Source organism: Fusarium proliferatum, assembly GCF_900067095.1.
Source record: "Fusarium proliferatum ET1 genome assembly, contig: FPRO_scaffold008, whole genome shotgun sequence".
In the NCBI taxonomy this organism is placed as follows: Eukaryota; Fungi; Ascomycota; class Sordariomycetes; order Hypocreales; family Nectriaceae; genus Fusarium; species Fusarium proliferatum.
In genome coordinates, this window is record NW_022194797.1 from 1,031,874 (window position 1) to 1,056,688 (window position 24,815).

At 48.4% G+C, this 24,815-nt stretch overlaps 10 protein-coding genes and 2 non-coding genes across 12 annotated transcripts; 6 read left to right on the forward strand and 6 right to left on the reverse strand.

Moving 5' to 3' along the window:
- Window positions 1-518: 518 nt before the first annotated feature.
- Window positions 519-2,468, reverse strand: FPRO_14079 (uncharacterized protein; the record flags this gene model as incomplete). The annotated part of the gene is made up of 1 exon (XM_031219064.1): window positions 519-2,468. One exon carries the CDS (start codon window positions 2,466-2,468, stop codon window positions 519-521), a length of 1,950 nt encoding a protein of 649 aa, XP_031084860.1.
- Window positions 2,469-2,914: 446 nt separating this feature from the next.
- Window positions 2,915-3,828, forward strand: FPRO_14080 (uncharacterized protein; the record flags this gene model as incomplete). Its single annotated transcript, XM_031219065.1, has 2 exons — window positions 2,915-3,190; window positions 3,244-3,828. The coding sequence occupies 2 exons, from the start codon at window positions 2,915-2,917 to the stop codon at window positions 3,826-3,828; spliced, it is 861 nt and encodes a 286-aa protein (XP_031084861.1).
- A 1,661-nt stretch (window positions 3,829-5,489) lies between these two features.
- On the reverse strand, window positions 5,490-7,061 carry FPRO_14081 (putative developmental regulator flbA; the record flags this gene model as incomplete). The annotated part of the gene is made up of 3 exons (XM_031219066.1): window positions 5,490-5,558; window positions 5,608-6,903; window positions 6,987-7,061. The coding sequence occupies 3 exons, from the start codon at window positions 7,059-7,061 to the stop codon at window positions 5,490-5,492; spliced, it is 1,440 nt and encodes a 479-aa protein (XP_031084862.1).
- Window positions 7,062-10,337: 3,276 nt separating this feature from the next.
- Window positions 10,338-10,427, forward strand: tRNA. The gene is given in 2 exon segments: window positions 10,338-10,373; window positions 10,392-10,427. It is a non-coding gene; the product is annotated as a tRNA-Ala (tRNA).
- Window positions 10,428-11,385: 958 nt separating this feature from the next.
- Window positions 11,386-12,600, forward strand: FPRO_14082 (uncharacterized protein; the record flags this gene model as incomplete). Its single annotated transcript, XM_031219067.1, has 2 exons — window positions 11,386-11,957; window positions 12,009-12,600. 2 exons carry the CDS (start codon window positions 11,386-11,388, stop codon window positions 12,598-12,600), a joined length of 1,164 nt encoding a protein of 387 aa, XP_031084863.1.
- Window positions 12,601-12,687: 87 nt separating this feature from the next.
- Window positions 12,688-13,548, reverse strand: FPRO_14083 (uncharacterized protein; the record flags this gene model as incomplete). Its single annotated transcript, XM_031219068.1, has 3 exons — window positions 12,688-12,906; window positions 12,954-13,028; window positions 13,078-13,548. The coding sequence occupies 3 exons, from the start codon at window positions 13,546-13,548 to the stop codon at window positions 12,688-12,690; spliced, it is 765 nt and encodes a 254-aa protein (XP_031084864.1).
- A 633-nt stretch (window positions 13,549-14,181) lies between these two features.
- FPRO_14084 (uncharacterized protein) lies at window positions 14,182-16,047 on the forward strand (the record flags this gene model as incomplete). The annotated part of the gene is made up of 1 exon (XM_031219069.1): window positions 14,182-16,047. The coding sequence occupies one exon, from the start codon at window positions 14,182-14,184 to the stop codon at window positions 16,045-16,047; it is 1,866 nt and encodes a 621-aa protein (XP_031084865.1).
- Window positions 16,048-16,554: 507 nt separating this feature from the next.
- Window positions 16,555-17,725, forward strand: FPRO_14085 (uncharacterized protein; the record flags this gene model as incomplete). Its single annotated transcript, XM_031219071.1, has 3 exons — window positions 16,555-16,842; window positions 16,903-17,226; window positions 17,276-17,725. The coding sequence occupies 3 exons, from the start codon at window positions 16,555-16,557 to the stop codon at window positions 17,723-17,725; spliced, it is 1,062 nt and encodes a 353-aa protein (XP_031084866.1).
- Window positions 17,726-17,888: 163 nt separating this feature from the next.
- Window positions 17,889-17,996, reverse strand: tRNA. The gene is made up of 2 exons: window positions 17,960-17,996; window positions 17,889-17,924 (listed from the first exon to the last, which is right to left on the reverse strand). It is a non-coding gene; the product is annotated as a tRNA-Trp (tRNA).
- Window positions 17,997-18,324: 328 nt separating this feature from the next.
- On the reverse strand, window positions 18,325-20,910 carry FPRO_14086 (uncharacterized protein; the record flags this gene model as incomplete). The annotated part of the gene is made up of 3 exons (XM_031219072.1): window positions 18,325-18,665; window positions 18,715-18,955; window positions 19,003-20,910. The coding sequence occupies 3 exons, from the start codon at window positions 20,908-20,910 to the stop codon at window positions 18,325-18,327; spliced, it is 2,490 nt and encodes an 829-aa protein (XP_031084867.1).
- Window positions 20,911-21,863: 953 nt separating this feature from the next.
- On the forward strand, window positions 21,864-23,522 carry FPRO_14087 (uncharacterized protein; the record flags this gene model as incomplete). The annotated part of the gene is made up of 2 exons (XM_031219073.1): window positions 21,864-22,139; window positions 22,191-23,522. The coding sequence occupies 2 exons, from the start codon at window positions 21,864-21,866 to the stop codon at window positions 23,520-23,522; spliced, it is 1,608 nt and encodes a 535-aa protein (XP_031084868.1).
- Window positions 23,523-23,843: 321 nt separating this feature from the next.
- FPRO_14088 (uncharacterized protein) lies at window positions 23,844-24,776 on the reverse strand (the record flags this gene model as incomplete). The annotated part of the gene is made up of 1 exon (XM_031219074.1): window positions 23,844-24,776. One exon carries the CDS (start codon window positions 24,774-24,776, stop codon window positions 23,844-23,846), a length of 933 nt encoding a protein of 310 aa, XP_031084869.1.
- Between the last annotated feature and the right edge of the window lie 39 nt (window positions 24,777-24,815).

A 24,815-nucleotide genomic window follows, 5' to 3' on the forward strand; every position in this document is an offset into this window, starting at 1 on the left:
CACTAACATACGCGTAAATGTTCAGATCTTCAAGACCTTGCCGCAAACAAAGGAGAAGTGTAGTTAAAGGCGTGATTGCATGTTGAGAAGAAGAAGAAGATAGATCCCAGTTCTTTATTTCATGTCGGCTTTCAGAGGTTAACTGGCCAAGCGACCAGGTGCGGGCAGCATGGGTTCGCCTCCTCGTGAAGACCCCTGCCGCCTAGCTGCCCCAGTGCATCGGTGATCAAATACCGCAGCAATGGTATGATCCTGTCATATACCATCCGACTCCTTGGTATTTACATGGATACTTACATCACGTATAGTGGGATGACTCTGTAATTTGTCTAGACTGCCGAAGATGAGTGCGGCATGGACTGAACTACTAATTTGTGTAAGAGCTTTGGAGTTTATGTCCGGCGTTTGGGCGGAAGAATGTACCAGCTAATTAGTCATTGTGTTTGAATTTGTGGTTCGATTACGTAGTATGCCTAATGGTTTACGTTGAATACACTAAATAGCGTCAGGTTCACTGATCAGTGGATTATGATAGCTTGCGTGTCATCTTTGGTCGCTTTCTTTCCCCACCAGCTACCATCCATGAACCCATGGAGATATGTCCCTCCTACCAACTGGCAATGGTGATCCGCCTGTAGATCAAACTCGCTCAAACGCCTGAATATTAAAGGCACCCGCGATCGTGGTACTACCCAGACTGTATCTCCCTCCTGCAAATTCTGTGAGCCAAGTCCGATGTATCCATGATCTGTTACGAACGGTCGAAGATATTCCCCATATGCGAATTGCGAGCTAAATTCCATCGATGAGACAGACTCGTGTCCTTTGGTGGCGGTAAGCCATTCTGCATCTTGGGGCCAGAACTTGTTGAAAGCTTCTTTGAGCTTCGTCCAATAGTTTTCGTCTTCTGGAGACAATACCACGGACTCCATTCTCTCTTTTAACCATTTTGCAAAACTAGGCCCCATTGATGATCCCTTTGGCGGAGGAACTCTGGCCTCTCCATAAGTATTTTTAGTCAGCGTCCGCCAGAAAGCTTCCATTCGACCTTCACCAGTGACTTTATCCTTTTCAGGCAGCCTCAATAGCATATCCAAGAGTCTTGGGAAGGATTTGTAAGTCAAGACATCGCGCTTTGACTCTGCAACGAAAGAGATCTTGTCGACTTGCACTCCGTGGATAGTCATCGTAAGCTCAGTCTCGTTGAATGTAGCAGGCCAAAGGGCCAGCTTCTCTTCCCGTGAAAAATTCGTGTCCGCCGAAACGAAAAATGAATCTGCTTGATATCTCTTATATCCTGTGACTCTGAGACCAAGAGGATATCTGACACTCCAGTCAGGAACCCAGGAGGGAAGGTCTGCACCATTCAACTTTACATTACGAAAACCCTCTGCGCAAGAAAGGACGAGTAAATCCTCACAATCCGTGAGAAGTTGAATGGCTATGTCGAGGTATGTCTTTCCAGGACTGTCATTCTTTCCGTACGTTGGGCACAGCAACGGCGGCAACTTTTCAATACCTTCACGACCTTGGATAAGGCCCAGCAGAGCGTATGCTTTGTCCCCAAGTTCTGTAGCCTCGCAGTCACGGGATCTTATCAGCGTGTATAATAGCACATTAGCCCAGTGCTCTGTGGCCATGGTTGATTTCGTTGCTTTTAGAATCGCCGGCACTCCGTAATTACGGGACGCTCTCAAGCTTCTGGCGGAAGATGACGTTCCCTCGGCGGGCCGACTGTCGTAAAACTGCTTCAAAGGGCTCGTTGATATGTTATGTGAAGCCTTCACAAATATATCCCAATTTGTTGAGTACACTCCACAGCGGAGAGTTACGTGCTCTGGGAGTACGAGTTCTTGGATAATCCATGATCTGTTCCAGTAGGTCCTATCGAAAATCTTTCCAATGGCCTCCCAACAAGCCTCCTCATGGTCGGAAGGTTCCGAGATTCTTCGTCTAGTTGGCATGCCCAATGATTTGAGAATGTTCCGGTCAGCTACCTTGGCCATGTGATCGAAAGCTTGCTTCGTATGCGCATCCGAGTCCCCAAGCCATGCAATGACAGAACTAGCTCTCCTGTAGATCTCAGCCATCATGTTGCTGACCTGATAACTCCTCTCATCGTCGTCCTCTTGGTTTATACATATGGCGTCAATCCAGAACTCCTTATCTTTGAGCTCTTTGTCTTCCTTCACCTGGATCAGGAAGTCCAGTAAGTTTCTTGCAACTTTAAGCTCTCCATCCCCAAATTTTATGGAAGCAACGCGCTCGTTAGTGTATGTTCTGAAAGGCCCCTCGTTGATAGGCGCCCCCCACCTATACGAAAGGGCGTGGTAGCGTGCCAACGGATCATGCAAGCTCACGACTCTCAGCTTCCATTTTGCTTCAGTGATATCTCCAGCCCAGCTCTCGAGTGATACAAGACGTAAGTCACCGGCTTTGACAGGGAACTGTGAATAGACTAGAGCCATTGATCCCTCATATGCGAAAGAAAAATAGAGACGTGATGTTAAAAAAACGCTCTGGAGTGGCGGAACAAGAAGCAAAAGAACGTCAGAGGAAGCCCTGCGATAAAAGGCGTAGCCATTTACCAGCTCTTACGATTCAGCCCTAGCGATATTTGTCATGGGCTTGAGACGTTAGTCTAGAACTGCAAAGCGCGGGATTTGTTGGCGTTGCATCATTGGCTGCTGAATGGGGGGGCCTCCGTCTCACTGCCTCACAAAGTCAGCCATGTCTTTATCGACATTGGGTGAGCCGTGAGTCTTATGGTCTAGGCTTTCCATGTTTCTTCTTTCATTCTGCCATTACTGCAATTGCCTATCTGCCTTGCCCATGTGACCTTTAATACACCTGCCGGCAATCTCCTTCAATGCATCCAGGTTCTTTTTTCCCACCACTTTTGTCATCTTTCCCAATGTCAGGTCCCAAATGCTCGTACAAGTTCACCTTCGAACCTGATTGGTTTGTTGACTACCCAGTGATTTCTCACTCATATCCTGGTTCGAAGCTCACCACTCAGCCAAACCTCGGTTTGCGTAATGATCGAGAATGGGCGAGGCTTACTGAGCACATCGAACAATCAAATGGCCAGGACGATTCAGATGTCTCACATAAAATCTTGCTGGTTGCGCGACATGGCCACAGTGTTCATAACGACGTGATGGAGGAAGTTGGGTCAGAAGAATGGAAGGTATGCATCTTCTAATGCACCGAACATGGTTATAGTAAGCTGATAATCATTAGAATCACTGGTCAAAGCTACCCGGTGACTCAAACAGGACTTGGCTTGATGCCGAGCTTGTTGAAAAGGGAGTTCAACAAGCCAAAGACCTCGGGAAGCTGTATACTGAGGGCATCCGGCATGCGGGCTTTCCCGTCCCCGATGCTATCTATACCAGTCCGCTTGCTCGAGGTCTCAAGACAACGAACCTGATTTTCAGGGACATCATCACGGAACAAGGGACCGAGTTCAGGCCTATAGTGAAAGAATATCTTCGAGAACGACTTACCAATCATACGTGTGATAAGCGGAGGACGAGACAGTGGATTCAAGCCGCTTATCCCGACTATGAGTTGGAATCAGGCTTTGCCGAGGAAGATGTGTTGTGGCATGCTGATCGATCAGAGTCGAATGAAGCACACGTTGCCCGGACACAAGAACTACTTGAGGATGTTTGGAGACATGATTCGGGATCATGCATTGCTTTGACCACTCACTCTTTCACGATATCTACTATCCTCGAAGCCATCGGGGCGCCACAGTTTCGAATGGGCGAAGGTGCCATGGTGGCACTCTTGGTCAAAGGCGAGAAGATTTACGCAAAATGAGCTCTGAAATGGAAATTACAAAGTAGAGAAAATATCCATCTTGTTTCCTCTCATCAAGGTCATGTATCATGGTGTATTATATATAAGCTGCCCAATCCTCGGCTTAAAGCCTCTACTGTTGTAACATGTTTCTCTTGATCTTATATGACGGGACTCTTCTGGGGTAGGTGTTGTAATTCTCCTTAGCAACCATATACATGCAAGTATAGCTCCCCAGTCGCAAAATCGAAGTATTAAAAGACACCCTGTCATCACCAAGCTTCTCCACCTTCGACCCAACACCAGAAGCCAGCTCTTCACATTTTGTACTCTTGCGCCAAAATTCCAACTGTACAAGTACAATTCCAGCCACCTGAGAAGACCTCTCCAGCTGGCTCATCCCTCTCACGAGGTTCATGCATAGAAACCGCCTTGCTTGACGCATCAGACGTATACATAGTACCCGCCGCATTCCAATAGTTGAAATGCGTCGAGTTGGAGTCTTTATGTTTCGTCTCCCTGCTAGTAGTAGTAAAATGCGCCACAGATCGGAGTGTCCGATCATTCATCACTAGTATCTCACGCCAGACATAGTTGGCCTTATTGTTAAAGTTTGGCGTTCGGACAAATGGACGCGATACTAGCTCCTCCACGACTCCGGCAACGATAACCAATGTCTCAGCTGTAAGGACTAACACTGACTGTGTGATAAAATAATAGAGAGCTAGCAGGGTTCCGATATTAGAATCCCTAATGGAGAATCATGTCAGGAGGGAGGGTATGTCATTGTTGGCTGCTAAGACAGCATCGACTGTTTCGATACGCCCCAACTTGTGGCGGGCGACCGGTCACGTTTGCTGTTGAAAATCCATAACTACAGCAGTGCCTAGACTCGCTTTAGTGCAAAAGGCAATTATTATACCATATCGCAGCATGAGAGGTTGGTAGGTGGCTTCTTATCCGTCGAGGCTTAGGTAGAAGAGATGATGGCTGCTTGATAAAGCAGTATCAATGGTCAAAAGACACATATTCCACGATTTTAGAGTCTATGTGTGCTTCACTTTTGAACGAAACTCCCATCTGTCGTTGAAGACTTGACTTTGCTGCTTGTCTTCACCGCCCGTCCAGTGAGATCTGGGGTCTGGAGCTGACTGTTTCTGACGTGTCTAAGAAGTGTCATTTGACGCTGAGACCTGTGACTGAGAGCTTAAATCAGCCGAGAGAACTTAGCTGTTTCTGAAGGATTAGCACGGTGACAGGAGCTAAACCTGATCCAAAGACGCATTCGAGCTCTCAGTTGTAGGACTATTCAAATATGGCGACAAACGACTTAGCGATGACTCCATTCGGGGGTTATTTAGATGATTTCATGCAAGGGATTGAGAATGAAGTGGCTCAAGATATGGTATTGATGCTCATGGCCTTATCTAAATTTATGCAGGGTGCGTTATACTAAGCAACCCAGCCCTTAATCAGTCCCTGTAGCACGACATACTGTCGGGTCTGCCTCAAATCGCGATCTATCTTAATCTATGGGGGAATCATCTCCGACCATCGTACAATTGCTATGCGACAAAGGAAATGAAAACATTAGAATAATGGTAATGTGGTTGGTGTAGCCATGCTCGCTCGCTTTATTATATCGAACATCCCGTCTCCAAAACAAAAAAAAATTGATGGTATCATCGCACGCCGGCTTGAACAAGTCGGCTTTCGGCTGCTGGGTTGTTAAGAAACTTGGGCACAGAGTCCTATGATCCGTCAGTATGATGTTTTAGAGCGGTATGGGGATTGACTTACAGTGGCCATTAGTTTGAAGACGGCATCTTGGGCAGTCTCCAATAGTGATGTCACCTCTTGCAAGGTATCTGCTACTGTGGCATCGAGTGCCTGGGCCTTGGTCATGCGTTGAGCAAGACTTGATCGGATCTTGTGGTTGACGTTGACCTCTCGCGGTGATCCAGGTGCGAGGAAGGTGTTGAATACAACATGCGCTTGGGAAAGAAGCTCGTTCGCTGCATCATCGCCCTTCTTATCCTTCAGCATAGTCTCAAGCATGGCCTTGGAGTCCCGAATGATCTCATCAGCCTGCTCGTAGAATGCAAGACTCTCTTCACAGTATGTCTCTCGAAGGTTCTCGCGAAACAACAATCGTAGCGTAGGGTCGAGTAGGATCTTCTCAAGCTTATGGCGGTTGCTCTCGTTGACGCCGCCCTTTGCTGACGATGTGTCTGTCTTGCCTTGTGATGAGCAACGACTCGATGAGCTGGTCTCGACAAGGTCTTGACCGCGTTGGGAGAGTTGGTAGATAGCGATGGGGGTAGGTTGGAAGAGTTTGCAAGCGGCGAATTGATTCATGTAAGCCATGTCTGTTGTCACTGACTCGATGAGGTTGTAGTGCACGAAGTGGGTTGCTATGTTGACGGCTTCTCGAAGATCGACGCATGTCGTGTTGTCTCGCAGCCACTCAGCGATGACTTGGCCAGTGCAAGTATCATGGTATGTCTTGCCATTCACCTTGCGTTCTGGCTGGAGTCGGATACCTGCTGCACCCTCTGAGTAAGGCCCCTTCTTGCCTCGTCCGTCAACGCCGATCAGCCGACAGAAGACAACCTCAGTGGTGGCTCGATCGACATGGCACTTGTCAGTCTTGACATCTCGTTCCAGATGCAACAAAGGCCCTGTGATGAGACAGTGTAGCTCGCTAAGCTGATCCTGGTACAGGCCATTTGATTGACAGAACCAGTCAAAGATCATGATGCCCTTGGACGTTGGTCTCCATACTCCACCTCTTTGTTGAAACACCTGGTCGGGCTTTCCATCGGCAGACTCGATATATCGGGCATCGACGAATTGCTGACACAGATTTCGGGCTGTGTTCTTGTTCATGGAGAAGGTTGTTGTGGATGTGGAGACGACGGTGCCCGATGGGTTGCTAGGGTCAGGCATACGATTTGACTGGGTAAGTTTGAGATTGCCGAGGTTGTGGATAGCATCTTCGGCGAGGAATGTGTGCTCGATCTTGATGAAGCGGACGCGATGAGGGACGAGAGGGAGAAGACTGGCGAGGAGGGCGGAGAATAGGTCCTGGAGGTCCTGTTGGCAGCTGTTAGTGGTGTTGAACAAAAAAGCAAATGTTGTTGTTATAGCCGGTGTTATGTCCGGAGCCAAGTACCGACCTTTGATTGCGGTCGGTCATCGTTTGACGCGCATAGCAATCGCGATGACGACTGTGTAATTGTTCCCTTTGACATGCTGGGTACCTGCGTTGAAGCTCGCCTCTGCAGAGTAGTAGAGCCTCCTAGGTCAAGCATCACTTCAGCTCTGGAGAAGCAAAAGAAAGAAAGAAGCGGCACAGGTGAGCGGACGATAGCAGGTCCGGACGACGATGCGATGCGATGGCGGAGCCGGAGATGATAAAGGATTGGAAAGGGAACCTACATTACTCGTGCGGCCGCCGAACGATTCCTCTTTGAGCGAGCGGATGCAGAGTCTTTTTCTCGTGGGAAGCGGAGAACCACATGGCGAGCCGTCCGACCACGCGACTGACTAGATCTAGATGGAGATTAGGCTGTTGATTAATCCACGTGCATACGATGTTGTGTTGCTAGCTAGCACGGGCATGCTGCATCTTGCAGCAGAGGCTGGGCGTTTCCTTTAGTCCGTGGAGCAGTGACCACCCGCCAAGCACTCCTCCTCTCTGGTGTGCCCTGATAACTCAGCTCAAAACAGCCCAGCCTCGCATGTTATTGTTTTGTTTACTTCACTGCAAGGCATAAGCCGCTTGAGCTTCGATGCTGCATCGTCACCAAGGGACCAACCTTTGTGGCCATGACCCCTTTCACCGAAGGAACAAGGTTTGCTTCTAGGACAAGTCCAGTCTAGCATCATCTGTCTAGAGTCTTGGGAGCATCTCTTCCACCAATCATGCATTTTTTGGACCCTAAAACAGCTCCATCAATCTAGGAAAATTCTCGAGACACGGGAAAGGTTACCCTTACAGTCCTGTTGATAAATATGGGACAAAACCACCCAGCAATTCGACCTTGCTCTTTTACTGTGTTCCGTTTTTTTTTCTCCATCTGAAACGCCCTTGTCAATTAATTGTATGTATCCGATTGTTGTTGGTGATCTTCACCGATGATCGACATGCAACATTGAAGCGACACCGCCGGCTCCGCTCACCCACTTGGGCTGACGCTGGCTGACCTTGAAGCAAATTGCGCCTGCGGTTCCGCTGCGTGACATGATCAAGCCCCCGAGGCCCCCCATGGAAATATGGACATGGACATGATCCGAACATTAACGGACCAGATCTACTGTGGCGCCAACCGACTCGGCCGTGAGATGGTGCCCTCCCCTTACCCAACGACTCAGTGAACCATTTGATTTTGAGGCTCAAGGAGGCGCTAAACGAGATAACGCAAATTACGATTCCATGGCGCCAAAAAGTGGTTCCACTTGGGTCCAAGAGCCAACGGGGTTCGAGGTGATTCGTCAATCTGGGAGAATGGCTCGCGGGAATTCCGAGATCTCCCTTCGACCGATTCTCCATGATGCACGCATGAATTAGAACAAAGCTTGTTGATGCCGAAGAAATCGACTGTTTCTAGAAAGACCCTTGACTTGGGCTTTTTGACGTGATGGTTGTATTGCCCGTTTCATCTAAACGCATCGTCGCCGATCGTTCCCTTTCTGTATTTTGTCTCGCTTATGCTTATGAGCTTCAGTAAAAATGTCCACAGACAATGGATCCTTGGACTAAGGCCAGAAACCAACAGTCCGGCTCATTTTGCACTTTTGCTCGCACTAGAGCTCATGATCTTTCTTCTTCTGAATCAAATGCATGTCGATCCTCTGCGGATGCCCCAGATATCCGCTTCAATAGTTTAGAACGGCGGGACAACGGCCTCAACCCCGATACACCATTCTACGCTACAATGCCACTATCACAAATGATCAGTGGGCGGGAGATGAGATGCAATGGGTTTAGGTTCCGCTTGTCTGTGCTCAGGGCTGAAAATACCCTGGTAATCTTGTTGAGGAGAATCCATCCACGTGGGAACCCGAAAGTCAGTGACGGCTTCTGTTGGGCTCTGGGAATGGATGGCATTTACCTATTGAGAATGTCGCGATAGTTGCACTCTATCTTGTTATCTCCCCAGGGCCGCAATTGCGGCTCCTGAAATTCCCGGTGACCAACAGTCTATCTTATCACGCATGGTCATCGTGAATCCATGCATAATGCGGCTCAGGCTGTTATCTCATTGATTGCATGAGTTGCATGACCATGAGTCCCGGGTAGATGCCAACCGCGTATTCCCCAGCCTAGCACAAACACCACCAATGAGACAGCAGCGAACACGAAACCGTAACGCCGCCACCAACTCATAATCTGCATTGATTATGCAAGCTAAGCAAGTCACAATTCGGCAGTTGCTAGAACCTTCATAAGAGTGCTCCTTGACACTGACTCATGAACCCCTGACAGTCTCTGGTCGGATAGCTGGGCTAGCTACTTGTTAGTTCGAGTTTCCACGTGGCCGACACGTTTCGCGCGTGAGACCATGTCAAGCAGACCCGGACTAACTCTCGTGATTTTGCAGACATGTGCTACTCTAGCAAGACGCAATTGTTCCCGTAATCTGTCTTCTTGACACATAGTTATCAGTAGTCATCGAGAGCAATATAGCTGCTCACTCAGGGGCTCAATTGATGCCGATCTTCGGAGCCTTCACGACTGAGACTGATAGAGGGAGTGTCAAGAGTTTGACGAGTGCACACTGAAGCATCCTTGCTCCACACAATCGGCATGGCCTGCCAGCTTCCGCCCATGACACTGCTCTCTCCAGTTTATACAAGCTACAAGCTCTCTATCCGTTGGCACAGAAGCCGTTGACCTGCATTTCTGCGCTTACCATTTCCCTGAGATAGAAAAGGATATGCTGACCCAACAGCACCGTCAGTCATATCTTTCGCAAGATGGGGTATCCAGCTATCAAGATGCCTACATGAGCTAAATATGGACGGCATGTGGGCAACTGGGTAATGAACCATGCCCATTGGCCTCAGCAGCGACCTGCATGACCGATGGCTTGCTCACGGACACGGATGCCGTCTTCCATCCTATCCGGGCTCGAGTCTGAGCCGGGACTTAGTCCTCCATCGTGATTCTGATTTTGGTTGCATCGAACAAACTGAAGTGGTTTGACGGGTTTACCTATTCATACGGGTAGACTTGATGCATGCTAGGTAACATTAACATTGAGGCGTCACAGCGCTGTTGTATCTTTGTCCAACATTTTCTATCATGGAGAATACGGGACTATGAGACTTGAGAGGCTGCTAATAAAGGCTGTGTGACTGTAGGTAGCAAAGGGCAAATGATTGCAGATTGCATCTTCTACTCCATACATGCAGAGCGGTTGGGGCTGGTGGTAGTGCAATGCATAGAATTGCAGTGCTCAGCTCCGAATTATCTATATAAGGCACAATTTTAAAAGCTCTTGCAACCAATCATAAGTCGTTGCGGGCGAATGGTTTAGTGGTATAATACTCCCTTAGCATAATTCATCAGAATAATCTGGGAGTGGTCCAGGGTTCGATTCCCTGTTCGTCCAAGATAGGTGGTTTAATTCCACTGTTATCCGCTTCTTTTACATTTTTGCCAATTGGCAATAGTTAAGTTTTGAAAGCCAAGAGAAGAATTCTTTCTAGAAGCTGGCCTAGATATTTGTTTCATAACTGAGAGTAGTGGCTTGTTGCTTGCTTTTAGTTTATTATATCTCGGTGCTGCCGGGTAAGTTCTTCAATTTCGACCATCTAGGCACCTACTACTCTACAGGATAAAATCATTACAGCAGGCCTTGCGTACAATAGTTCGCTGGAATAACTACTCCAGATTATTAAGAAACATTTCATATCCTACTCTGTGCTCCCTTTATGTTCAAGTTCATTTTCTTGATGTCATGTTTGGTGGCCAAGCTTGAGTCCAGTTTAAGACAAAATGAGCCTCATGATTGGAGCGCATCGAGTTTTAAGCTTACAATTAAGACTCCCAGGGGCCAACCCAATAGGATAACCTCACCATTTCCACGGTATCATTCCGCGTACTTAATATACCTGAAGCTACGTCACAAATAGGCAAAAGATCACCTTAAAGTCCGTATTCCTCTCTCCGCAACCAAGGTCTAAGCCATTTTCGGAGCTACCCTCTCCGTCGACCCAATCAAGCAAAAGCGCGTCAAGTTGTTCCCCGCACAAAAACATGTTCACGCGGGGACCCCACAAACCGCGACGAGCAGGGGGATCAACGGCTTATTATCCCAGAGAAGGAGGTCATGACACCATGCAGGATTTACCGCGCCATTGAGATGCTGCCGCTGGGGAGAAACTTCGTGACATTGTGGCCTGCATGGTCGGTAGATATCCCGAACTTGATCGCCAAGACTATGGGTGACGAGCTGAGAGAGCTGCCGAGGCAGGAATGTGAATATGTGAAATGTTATAAGAAGTGCTGAGGATCGCTGGGAACGAGAGAAGAGACAGTAGCATCCTCGTCTGTACCTCATCCAAATCATGCGCTTCCAATCTCTTCTCTGGGGAGGACTCTTGAGTCTCTCTGCAGTCCTCGCTGCGCCTACTGCAAACCAAGAGCCTCCTACACCAGCCAAGCGTGCTGTTCCTACTTCAACATTCTCCAATAATGTCATCTTCTCTCCTCCTTCCAACGCTGGCTGGACAGACCCTCGCGTTCTCTATGCCCGGTCCATCCAACTCTCGGACGGCTCTCTGCTTGCAACCTGGGAGAACTACTCCCCGGAGCCCCCGCTGGTTTACTTCCCCATCTACCGTTCTACAGATGGTGGTATCAAGTGGACTCAGATCGGAAAGGTCCAGGATACAGTTAACAATTGGGGATTGAGATACCAGCCAGACCTTTATGAGCTTCCAAGAGCAATTGGAAAGTATCCTAAGGGAACTATCCTTTGCACAGGAAACAGCATTCCTACTGATCTGAGCAAGACCAAGATTGATGTATATGCTAGCACTGATGGTGGAAAGAGCTGGAAGTTTGCTAGCAGCATTGCTTCGGGCGGCGAAGCTCGTCCCAATAACGGCCTCACACCAGTCTGGGAGCCTCACATGATGTAAGACCCCTTCCTCTACTCCTCAAAGAATCTGTGCCAACTTAGAACCAGGGTCTATCAGGACAAGCTCGTTTGCTACTACGCTGACCAGCGTGATCCCAAGCACGGCCAGAAGCTCTCTCACCAAACCACCACTGATCTCGTCAGCTGGTCTTCCCTCGTCAACGACGTCGCTGATAGCAACTACAACGCCCGTCCCGGTATGCCAGGAATCACTCTCCTTCCCAACGGCCAGTACATCTTTGTTTACGAGACCTGCGGTACGCAAGGCTGCAGAATTTTCTACCGTCTCACCTCCAACCCTCTCAACATCCTCGCGGCCAAGGAGTATGCTCTGGTTAGCAACAAGGGCACCCGCCCCGTCAGCTCTCCTACCGTTGTCTGGAGTTCGGTTGGAGGAGCCAACGGAAGTATCATCGTCAGTGCTGGAAGCCAGTCTCAGATCTTTGTCAACAAGAACCTCGGTGCTGAGAACTCTTGGGTCGAATTTGCTACTCCTCAGCCTAATGCCTATACTCGCGGACTTATGATATTCAAGGAGAACGATAACTTCTTGGCTATCATTGGAGGCGGGTGGTTGCCCCCTAGCAGCACCAACCAAGTTAGCCTGAGCGTTATAGACCTGAAGAAGACCGGACTGTAGAATATCGCGTTAAACTATAGAAGTATAGAACCATCACCTACATTGCCCTTTTTCGAGATTGGAGAAGTAACATGATGAAAGCAAAAGTTAATGAGCCTGCTGCCCTCCTTTCTCGCTGATCCCCTCCTTGTGACTTGACTGTAGTCCTTCCATGATGATTCTAGTCGCTTCCTCCTCTTTGCCGTATGACGGAACCTTTTCACTGATGCCAGTGTCATATTTCATCCTGCTCTCAACAGTGTGACTCAGCCATTCAAAAGCCTCGAACAGCCCTTTGCCAGTCTTAGTGCTCGATGCAAACACCGCCTGTAGCATTGTTAGCTCATGCCGCACCAGTACTCTGAGCCACTCACATGTGGCGTATTAACTAAAGGCGATGAAGAATCATCGACATAGAATCCCTTTATCTGCTCTGCTGTACGAGCGTTCTATGGAATATTTCAGCATAAGGTTCTGTTTGAAGGTCAAGCCACATACACTCTCATCTTGCTTATTTGCCAGAATCAACACAGGGATGTCGTTGCGCAATCCGTCTTGGTGGCGCACAGCTCGGAAAAGTTCTTCTCTTGCTTCTATAAGGCGGTCGTGATCAGCCGAGTCGTCGACCCATACAAGTGCATCGCAGTGCCTGATGAACGACCTCTCCATTCTGAAATATGGCTCAGGCCTGCCACCACCGAGATCAATGGTTTGGAATGTGACATTGCCGCATCTATAGACTTCAACCTGATGGGCAATCATGCCCACGACGATAGATATATCTTCTTCATTGGTTATCAAATGAGAGCGCAAGAGAGTTGATTTGCCAGCCTCGTCAAGTCCGCTAAGGAGGATACGGTGGTGGCCTGGAAGGGTACTGAATAAGCTTGTGATTGGCGTGCCTGAGGACGGTCTCACGAGGCCAATCGAGGCGAGGAATTCGCGGGCGTATGTGATTAGGTTTTCCATGATTGTAGCAACTGAGTGGTTTGAGTGTGTCACAACATGACTCACGACGGAAGAGGCTTATATGAGTTCTCAAATTGTTGCCTGGAGGAGCTGGCCAGGGAGTCCGAATATGAACACGTAGCGCTGGGGAAGCGGCCACTCAAAGCCAGCAAAAAACCTTCTCTCTATAAACAGCGGAAAGATTCCATTATTGATAGTGGAATATGTCTTGAAGCAGCATTTTCTCGATTGAGATAAGGGGAGTAGTCAGAACAGACAATAACTAGCCATGAAGAGTAAACATTCAATGCCAAACCCAATTACCGTAGGTAAAACGGCACACTAAAAACACGGAATCTCATTCCAAGGTCCGCAAAAGTCAATGGTTGGCAACAGTGGAGGCTGCCTAAAGCTGTGTAACATGAGTCGCAGTGAATAACTTCAGTCGGTGACTCATGAGGGCTTCATTCACATTTGGTTTGGTGGCGGGGTGATTGGTTATGACGAAAGCTCATGATTACTCAGCGATTTTATCATCTGCCCCGCCCCGCTCTACTAAAATACTCAACAACCTTACCTCACCTCAAACGAGGTTTCACCACGAACTTACTCCAATAATCAACACTTTCCGAGACCGAGCCACATCTCGTCATCATGTTCAAGCGCAAACCCGACATCAGAAACCTCGCGCCTTTGCGCTCGTCAGATCGAAGAAAGCTCGCCGATCAAATCATCCGCGACTATCAAGTCTCTATCCCAGAGTCCGGCGACGATGCCTCAGCAGGGACACAATCACAAACGGCACTGCGTAACTCACTTCTACCAGAGTCGACTTCGTCAGCTCGTTTCATCACACCAACTGAGCAAGGAACCGTGTACATAGGTGCACATCCAGACCAAGATGAGAGAGTCCTCTGGTTTCAGACTGGAAAGAATCCCCGCCTGATACCAACAGTGTACACTTTGTGGCGCAACCCTGACCTCATTCCACTTCTGCATACGCCCGATTTTGTGGTTGAGGAGAAGCTGAAGCATGGCGCCGACTTGATGGTTCCTGGGCTGGTGAAAGCTAGAGGCACCAGCTGGGATTCACGAGCGAGCACTGGCGCTGTTGTGGCTGTCGCAGGAATGCAGAATGATACAGTGCCTGTCTGGATTGGGATATGTCAAATAGATGTGCGAAACCTTCCAGACGATGTGCGAGGTCAGAAGGGTGCAGCAATCAAGGCCCTTCACTGGGCTGGTGATGAGTGCTGGAGCTGGAAGCAACTTGGCAGTGGCGGAATCGACCCTCCTTCAAGCTTGGACGGTTGGGCCGGCTTAGCAGCAGGGTTGGCCACTCAAGTTAACAAACTGTCGCTGGAGGAAGAGACTCAGCCAGCAGAGTCGGCACCGGCTGCTCAAGACTCACAAGCCGCTGAGGCTCAAGAAGGTGATGAGGCCGAGGAGGAGCACGAGCCGACGACCAAAGAAATCGACGACACCTTCCATCAAGCCTTCCTGTTCGCAGTCCACAAAGCCAAAGAATCTGGCTCTCCGCCACATTTCGGCTTACAGTTCCCTCTTCAGCCGTCTTTCATCATCGCAAACATGGTTCAGCCCAACCTCCGATACCAAAACCCAAAGTACTACAACATCAAGAAGACGTCATGGAAGAACGCCAAAAAGTTCATCAAGCATCTTGATAAAGAACTGATTGTCAAGTCAAAGGACAGAAACGGTGGAGAGACCGTCATTCTGGACATTGACTTTGACGATCGGCAGGTATTGGGTTTCCGGCCATATCGATTGCCGACACCGAAGACTACAGGTGGAGATGTGTCAACGTCAGATGCCGGGCAAACCTCAGGGTCGAGTTCATCTGCTGGGCAGAAGGTCAACATCCAGATGGTATATCGCGTATCTTCAAAGCTCGTCCCGACACTTGTCCCCTCCAAGACAGACTTCTACACCTCTCAGGAGATCTCAGCAGCCATCAAGTCGTATATCGACCAACATCCGGAATTGGGAGGCCAAGGCAACTCCAGCGTCAAGCTCGACCCATTTCTCGCCAATGACATCCTAGGGAACAAACCGTCTGATGAAGACGTCAGTTTTCTTGCCGCAGGAAGAATCCCTCGAAGTACTCTCCAAAAGCGAGTGGTTGAGGATACCCATCTCTGCCAGCCCTTCCACATCATCTCACACGGCGCTCCCTCACCCGACCAGAAGCCAAAATCTGGATTACCACCTCGGATCCTGATAACAATCGAGAAGCGAACCGGTACGAAGGTCGTCACCAAAATTTCCAATCTGGAGCCCTTCTTCATCGATCCTGTGGTCCTTGCACCAGAGTTGCAGAAGAAGTGTGCGGGTTCTGCAAGTGTAGGCCAAGTTGCTGGTGCGAAGCCTGGATTGATGGAAGTTGTCGTTCAAGGCGATCAGAGAAAGATTCTCGCCAAGGATATTTTGGCGAACAAGGGCATCGATGCGAAGTGGGTGGATGTTGTGGACAAGACAAAGCCCAAGAAAAAGAAGTAGACGAGAGTCAGGAATGGGCTTGAAAGCATCGCCATTTCACCAAAAGAGAGTCTGCAAGACATTGTAGGATGATTTCATAGGGGACTCGATTGCACATGAATAGACTTCAGGCAAAGAAATAGTTGTAGTAATGACAAAACGCATTCTGGGCAAACCTACGTTGCCATAGGGTCCTATCTGTTTCTATGAAAGTACACCCATTGTGGGGGCGCATTTGACGTTCCATGGAACTTGGTCGAGGTCGCCGGCGGCAATACATCCAGTTGCGACCTCTATCCATGGCCCTTGATGTTATATCGTTGGATGAATCTGAGGAACACTATTGGATATCGGCTATGTTCACGTGCAACCGCTAGACTGTTAGGCCACGTGGAGCAGCTGCATCGGGTTGTCACTTTTCACCATCTCACCCTGCATGTCACCTGAACGATTTGTTAATATCTGCAGCTATCTTACCTTTTTTCTTCAAATTGATCTGTACACTTGTGTCATTTTCCGGCCACTGGTATGCTGTCCGAAAGTCAAGGCGAGGGTAGCAGCCTGAAAGGCCTAGATGTCGAACACCTCTGTCCATTCCAACGTGCTTTGCAACGTATACTGGAGACGGATATAGCCGAGCAGACATATGCAGAAGTTCTTGACGGTTTGCCATTAAGTGACTCGTATTTGTCTTTCCAGTTTCCGCAAGACGGGCATCCTGCACTTGGACATGAGGAACTTTTGGAAGGCGCGCGGGAAAGAGTCCATGGATTTCGATCAAACCTTGATATGTCATCGCACTTGTTTGAAACTCCTGTAAGAAATCTTCAGTCATTCCTGATGATATTGTGACTGACACCCCCAATGTTGGTCGAGGCCTTCAGGAAATCAGCACCCCAGTCCAAAGAATTCCATTTAAGACTTATTGAGCTGCTTGCGGTGAGCTGCCATACGTTTGCGGTTAAGATCTTCCAGCTGGATGAAGTTGTCGAGAAACATAAAATATACGATAACTGGAGGGAGTTACCTAGAAATATGACGAAATGGGATTCATTCCGCGACCCAACGGCCTTTGCGCATGGACCTTATATCGCAGTTGACCAATATCCGAATGGAGCTGCAGATACTGTAGGATACTGGGCTGAAGCAAGAATATTTGGTGGTGTCGTCGTGTTTGATAGAGGCGAGGATGGCACCGAGGTAGGGCATAATTCCAGTTCGAAGTGACATATTATTAATATTACTGCAGAGTCGACAGATATACTTCCATGGATGCCGTCGCAAGGGACCACGAACGATATACCCCCCGACAGACCAGCAATTCGAACAAATTATCCAATTTCTTCTTGACCAAGATGAAAGTCATGATACTGCCTCGGCCAATCCGTTTCCTATTCTAGCGACACCGCAGAACCGTTGGCGCTGGGATCCGTGGGACGCAATGGCGCACCACAATATCTATCGCGATAGGTATGAGCGGAAAATTAGCCCAGCAAAAGAGAAGCCCTGCGTTCTGAACTCTATCGACTGGCCCGAAATCAAGGATGATTTATACCTCATCAATGCGATGCATGAGCGGTTGGAGGGGAAGTCGTTGGATGAAGATGAGATTGCAGCGGCTAAGGAGGGGCTGACCAAGATCACACCGTCATCGCCGTTATGGTCAAATGGGGTATTGCGGAGATACCAGGGAATATAGAAGATGAAGATATGGATGGGCAATTCTGCTACGTATCAAATATCACTGGACGGTTGTTTATGAATGAACATTTGTGTTGGAAGAAAATCGCGCATCGGCTACGGAACAAGCAACATCGCAAAAGCAATAACGCTTCCACAAACATGGAACAAAACGAAAAGCATGAGGCACACCCGACTCGAACGGATAACCTTCAGGAATCAAGCGTCTTTCCAAGGAAACCCTCGAAATTAACTGGAATCTGACGCGCTACCAGTTGCGCCAGCGCCCCATTCGTTGGCCGAAATTCGTTCTGCTTCCAGTCTATGTCGATGGGGCCTGGAACTTGCGATGTGGGCTTGCCTTGTTGCCGAGAAATGCCGAGCTGCGTCGGAAAAAGCAGCTTTGACAGGTCCAAGATCGATCAAATTGAGAGATACAAGATAAAAAATGTCAAAGGAATGTGATATCGTTTGAACTAAGCTATGACCCTAATGCTGTAGTCTCATCCGAGGCTCTCAATCCCGCCCAATGCACCCGCACTCTAGCCCTCATTCTCCTAGTGCACTGTTTCGCTTACAAATACAAATCGCGGGATTCTACTAGAGTCACTGAGCTGTCTACTTCTTGGCGTCGGCAGAACCGTTCCACTGAAAAGAGGCCGGCTGGTATGAAAGCGCGGGCCCCGACTCAAAGAGCCCAGAGCCGCTTCCGAAGTTTAAGGCAGTCTTTGTCGCTGATGGCGCTGGGCTCGATGGTTTCGCCGGTTTCGCCGGAGTATTCAAGAATTTGAAAGGACTCTCAGCCTTGGGCAAGTCAGGGATTGCCGTCCAGCCATTGAACTGAGCTTTAGGAGCGTTGATAACGCTTGGGGGGCTCGTCTTCTTGCCGTTTTCTGAAGGAACTTTGTTAGATGTAGTCGGGGCATTGCCTTGAGGCTCATTTGCAGCAGAAGGCAACGCTTGTCCGTTAGTATCATGGCAATTCAGGTTCTGAGTTGTGCGACTTACGTGTTACTGCTCTTGGCTTATATCGCCGGCATTGGGCCAAACCCTGTCTGAGGATCTCGACCTCCTCCTGCAGGCTCTTTCTTCGAGACGATGTATCGTCCGATTCTCCAGCCAACTCTTCAAGTCTTTCCTTACTCATTCGATCTACCTTTGTGGGTGTAAGGATATCTGGTATATCATATACAAGACAACTTTCAACTGCCAAGTTGATGACATTGTCGGTGAAGGTACGCAGAGACATCTTCAAAAGTTAGTATCAAGCGATTGTGAGGCCTGGTGTCATCTTACCGTATAATACGTCAACATCGTGTCTATGACTTTGTTGATTCCAAACTCACTATCTTCAAGGTCATCTTCTTCATTGATGTCTTGAGCAATTGCTTTAGAGTCAACTCTCTTACTCGTATCTCCTGTCTTTGCTGTGTTGCTCTCATATAATTGAGGGTACTTCTCTTGCAGAACAGCAGAGATACGTCTCTCCAGCTTCTGATCCGACGATTTCGACAGCATGTTATAGAACAACAAGTCAAGAGGAAGTGCGTAACCTTGAATATAAGGTCTCAGTAGTTCGTCGATCTTTTCCTGAAGCACCTTTTCCTTTTCATCAAAGAATGGGTCCACGCAGGTTGACAAGATCGCCTCAGTAGTTCGGTTTGTCCGTGGGGATCCAACAACATGCTCAAAAACCTGATCAACAAAAGCCTTTGCAACCGTCGTTACCAGCTTGACATGTGACTCGGCAATACCTCTCCAGGGGGCTGCTTGTTGTTTAAAGAGCTGCATGGCAAGGTCCTTGTTAGGAGTTCCTGGAAACTCGAGCCCTTGGTTGGCAGCGGCTTGTTTCTCGAGTTGTTCAGCGAGCTCGCTTCTCGTGATTTTCTTCGGCTGGGGAGGGTTGTAAGGGTAACGCTCCAGAAACTCTTCGAGGTACACGGGAATTTCATCGTCCTCCGAATTACTTTCATCATCTGAGACGGTGATATGGGTCGAGCCCTTAGTTTGAAGGATATGATCAAAAGCTCGACTGAAGTTCCGCAGCTGTGCTCGCAACTTCCGTTGATCGTCCTGTAAGCCACCGAAAAACTCATCATTGTATCGGCCGTATATTCCATCCCTGGCGAGCCGCTGAAAGTCACTGGCAATGGCAAGCAGAAAAGACCTAAGGTCCTCCTGAGTGGATCGAGACTTTCCCAAACGATCGAGTTCCTCTTGCCGTTCTCTAAGCGTCGTTTCGATGTCTGTAATGACTCCAGGCAGACTGTTGCGAATGTGACTATAGAGCACATGACTGAGCTTCTTTCGCAAACTCACAATGCCACGATTCTCAGAAGGAATAGTTGCCCAAGCACCCGTCTTGAAGAACGCGTCTTCGACCTTGTCTCGACCTTCCAAGCTGTCCTCATCCTCGGCCCTGTTTCGAAGGACATGCCACCCAAGCTGCAGCTTATGCGCAGCTTCCTGATTCTTGGCCAGCTTGATGTATTCCTTCTCAGCATCATACCCAGGGCGAGTCAAATCAGGCTTCGTGATGACACCAATGGTTCGGCGTCGTTCCGGATCGATGTTCTTAGCTTTGTCAAGGGCTAAGTGATTGGCAAGGTTGTTATTCGCTGTGATAACCACAAGAATAATACTATTCTTCTGTCGCATGTAGCTCTCCACAAGTTGGTCGACCGTTTCTTTACCATCGTTTGACTGGTTTTCGGTAGCAACGTGGAAGAATCCTGGAAGGTCAACGAGACTCAGTGGGTACATCTTAGGCCCTTCAATCTCCAGACGGAGCACGTCCTTGGAGAACTCCATACCGGCTTTGCCAAAGCCCATGCACTCTTTGGCTTCCGCAATGATGTCGCCCAAGTCATCCTCACGAAAACCAGCCCTCTGGAATCTCTTTGCTGGTTTGGATCTGTCTTCAAATCTGACACTCACATCGATTCGAGTCTCATTAGCTCGCCGGAAAATGAGCTCAGTTGCAAACCTCGTGCAAAGATTGCCTTGAACCGGAAAGCGAACATGAGAAATAGCCTCAAGAACGGACGACTTTCCAGCGGATTGATCCCCAACGACGATGATTTGCGGAAGGTTGACGATACGGCCGACGCCGCAAGCACTCAGACTGTCGCTTATATCATGGAGGGCTTTAGTCTCATTGGTATTGAGCTGTTCGAGAATGTTGGCGTCTACAGACACATCCATTGTGAAAGTCAAGTGTTAATTGATAGGTATATAGATAATAAAATATTTTGTTTTCTCAATTCATCACAAACGAGAAGCCCAGAAAAGCCTCCTTTATGTATTGATCCTGCGTCAGAGTGCTAAGTTTGGAATGGTAAGCCAGGGGCAAACGCGCGCTTGAACAGCAATCTAATTTGTTATCTGCAGGAATCACACCATAGCAGAGTTTCAGTTGATACAGGGGCATGTTTCTGTTGGTTCTGCAAAACAACAGGGTTTCGTGTGATAACAACAACCAACATGCATATGGAGGAACACGAGGCAGGTACATTCGGATCACGGCAGTCTGACAGCATTGTGCACACCGGGACCAAGATTCTAGCAGATGCATCATATGGCAATGGGGTTGGTTTTTTCTCTCTTATACTCCAAATCCTGACTCCTGATAGTGTCACTATTGAATGGCGTTGCTTTGACAAGCAGCCGTCTTCTACGGTAGTCTATTCATAGCCAGTGCACACTGTTTGTTGGTCACAACATCCTTGGGTCTTTTGATGGACCTGGAAATTTGATCTAGCTTAAAAGGGTCTAAAGCCAAGAAACAGGTAACTAACTATTTGGGGTGATTTCAGCGTGCTAGCTCGAGGGGCTGTGATTTCTACTTTACAATCGTGGAAACCATCGCACTTACAGAAATTCCGCTTGTAATATTATACTAAACTATTGAGAACTTTAATCTCATGTCATATTGCTCTCTTCTTCTCGGCTTTGTGTCTAGCTGTTGAAACCAGCGTGGGAGTAGTCTCGTCAAGTAATCCACCCTTGGCCAGACCGCGTCCATGTCTCAGCCACTGGAGTTAGCTTCAACAACCCCTCAGCTCCCACTTCTCTCCACAAATCGACTTCAAACCCAAGGCCAGGTTCTCTTGACAATTTCTACAACAGAGACACATTGCATATAATTCTCGGAAACCATGAGCTTCACGAACCACCCTCTATTGATCAATATTTACGATGCACTTCGTGGCAAGTTTGATGCTGGAGACAAGACTCTCTTCCAGATGCAGGTTCCGACTCAACCCTTGCAGAAAGGCGAGTTCCACTACGATGGAAGCGATTCAAACTTTGCACAGATGATTAAGCCAGTTCCCGTGACTGAAGCCGAGTTCCGTCTCACAGATAGCATGTTGAAACTGTCTAACATTGTCGGCGGCCCAAATGGAAGCAAACTCTCAGAGAAATACGACCAGGTGCTTTCGGGTCTCATTTCGGCCGACCGCGCCGATGAAGAATTGCAGTAGGCGAGAGAGGACATGAGATCTTGCGTAAACCGCAACATAGATGACACAAAAGAAATTTATCCCCTCAACCTTGTCCCCAACGACTGGGCTAAAAGTCTCTCGGTCCCTTTACAGCAAGATAATACTGCTAGTATTAAGAGTCAACTGCAAGATACCATCCGCCAACATAGGTTCCTCGAAGCAAGGAGGGACACTCTCATGACCGTGGGCGACTTCAAGTCGTTGCAAAAAGCCGTGAACGATGCAAGGGCAGCTGTTTACGCCACGGAAGCGGAAATGGCCAAGGGCTTTACTGATACAGTCGCCGAGTGTATAAAGCTCTACTTTGCTCAAGTTTGTTCAATGGCACAGGACAGTATCGCAGCTGTAAAAGGACTGAACAATGCGAACAAGATGGAACTCTGTACGCTGCTCCAGAAGTACCAGGGAGGACCACTGAGCGATGAACAGTGGAGATTTCTGGTTGCACTCCAACTGAAACATGTTCAAAACTTGAATGACCTTGCTGAGGCCTCTAAAATGCTAAATAGGGCTCAGGTGGAGGTCTCACAGGTCAACGGTCGTGATAAGGGCGTTGAACTTGGTGTCATTAATGATCAGATTGCGTCACTTTCTGTCGAAATTGAGAAATATCAAAATATGCTTCGAGAAACTGGCAGTCAGAACTTTGAGAAGATTTCTGATGCTTTTCAAGGCAATGCATCAACTCCAGGTTGGGAGACCTTGACCATTGACAGCCGAACATTGACGCAGACCCAGTCAGGACTCAGCTGTACTTCGTCTGCGAATCTGGCATGGTCGACCAATATCTTGTCCTATAGCGAATCTGGTCTCACTAGCTTTGCCGCTGTCGACCAGGGAAGAACCTTGTCTACTGAAAACACCGATGTCAAGGTTATGCTCAGCCTAACGAAAGTTGCTACCGACAGACCATGGTTCAACGCTCAGGTGCTCGGCAAAGGCACTGGTCTTATAACCTCTACTGCCGCAAAACTCTCAGCAGGTAACGCCGAGGATGTTCGCAAACTATTCGCTAGCGGCTCGATAATCGATACCACTGAGTGTCAGTTACCAGCCTGGACCACTAGCTTCCTTGTTTTCCAGGATGTGTGCATTACCCTGACCTCTCATACGACCTTCCAGAGGAGCCAGGTCCAGGACATCGACAATTGTCTATCATCAGGGGGTAGCTTGCTAGTATTTCGAGCTTGCAAGGGTGACACGAATGGGAACCAGGGAGCTGGGTACGGTATCAAGAGTGACGACAAGATGATGCAGGTCCGTATTTCTGCACCTCAAATTCTCGGCTGGTTCACCCAGATCTCTCCATAGAATTGGTAGATAAGCGAATAAAGAAATATCGAGACGAAGCTACCCACTTTCTCAAGCAGTAACGAGCATGGTCGTCTTCCAAAAAGTCATCGAAAACTTGGATGTCAAACATCTATTGGCATATGGAGCTACTCGTGGATTGGAACAATGTTGGTAAGTCTGCATAGGAGAATTGATACCTTGTGAAACAAGTCAAATCACTCAGTACATACGCTGAACCCATGCTCGATACATAACGGCCATGCGATGAGTGTCCGTCACGAACTACACAAGCAATCAACAATGGACAACAGGCTCTTAAACCCGAATATGTACCCTGCCTTAGTCCTTCAGATGTGCTATTTCAACCTCAGAAGCAAGGCCAAAAACTCGTCCGATGAACGTTTTGCACTCATCCACGTCGTTGCCGACGGGATGGGGCTGGATAACTCCATCAGCGTCCTCCATGAATTTCATCGGCCGTTGTCCACAAAGCATCCATTCAAGCTTTGGCAACACTTTTCGGTAACCCCTTGCATACTCAAGCATGCGATACAGATGTGCATGTTTCCAAGCTAAAGTTTGTTCGTTATCGCCCTGCACGAAAGGAGCGAGCTCTGGGTGATCCTTCGCGGTCTGCAAATCTTCTTGGTTCGCGCAGTTCGATCTGTAGTACCAACGATGTCCGAAAACTTCGTTGACCCTTGGGGGATAGGTATCTCCTCTTATGACTAACAACTTGAGGTTCTTGAGATTTTGTAGGTGAGATTGCAGTTTTCCATGGTCGATGAGCCAGATCGGAAAGGTGTCCTCTGTGTATTCTCCCCATCGGACCATCTTAGCACAGCGTAGGCCCAACTGCTCTAGGGTCGTAATCTCGCAGATAGCCGCTAAAGACTCCGGCATGATGTCAAAATGGTCGGCTTCGAGGCCGGCATCCTGGTTTTGACCTCCCCATTGAATATACAAGGAGCGGAGGTTATTAAATAGACCCTTTCCAAGGCCAGGGATCATGACTCGATCGAAAGAATTATCACGACCCGACATGTAGTAAGTTTGAGTAACCCAAAGCTTCTTCAAGTTATTATGCTTGAGGATTAATTCTGTGATAAGCTGCTGATGATCATCAAATTCAACAACAAGCTCCTCAAGATCCCGATATGGCTCTTCGATATGGGAACGAATGACATCCTCAAATAACCGAAAAGACGAGTGACGCAGTTCAAGGGACTTGAGTGGCGCAGAAAGGAAAGAAGCAAAGCTTGGTTTATCCATTACATCGAGACCAGGCCTGATTCGGAGCTTTCGCGGTCT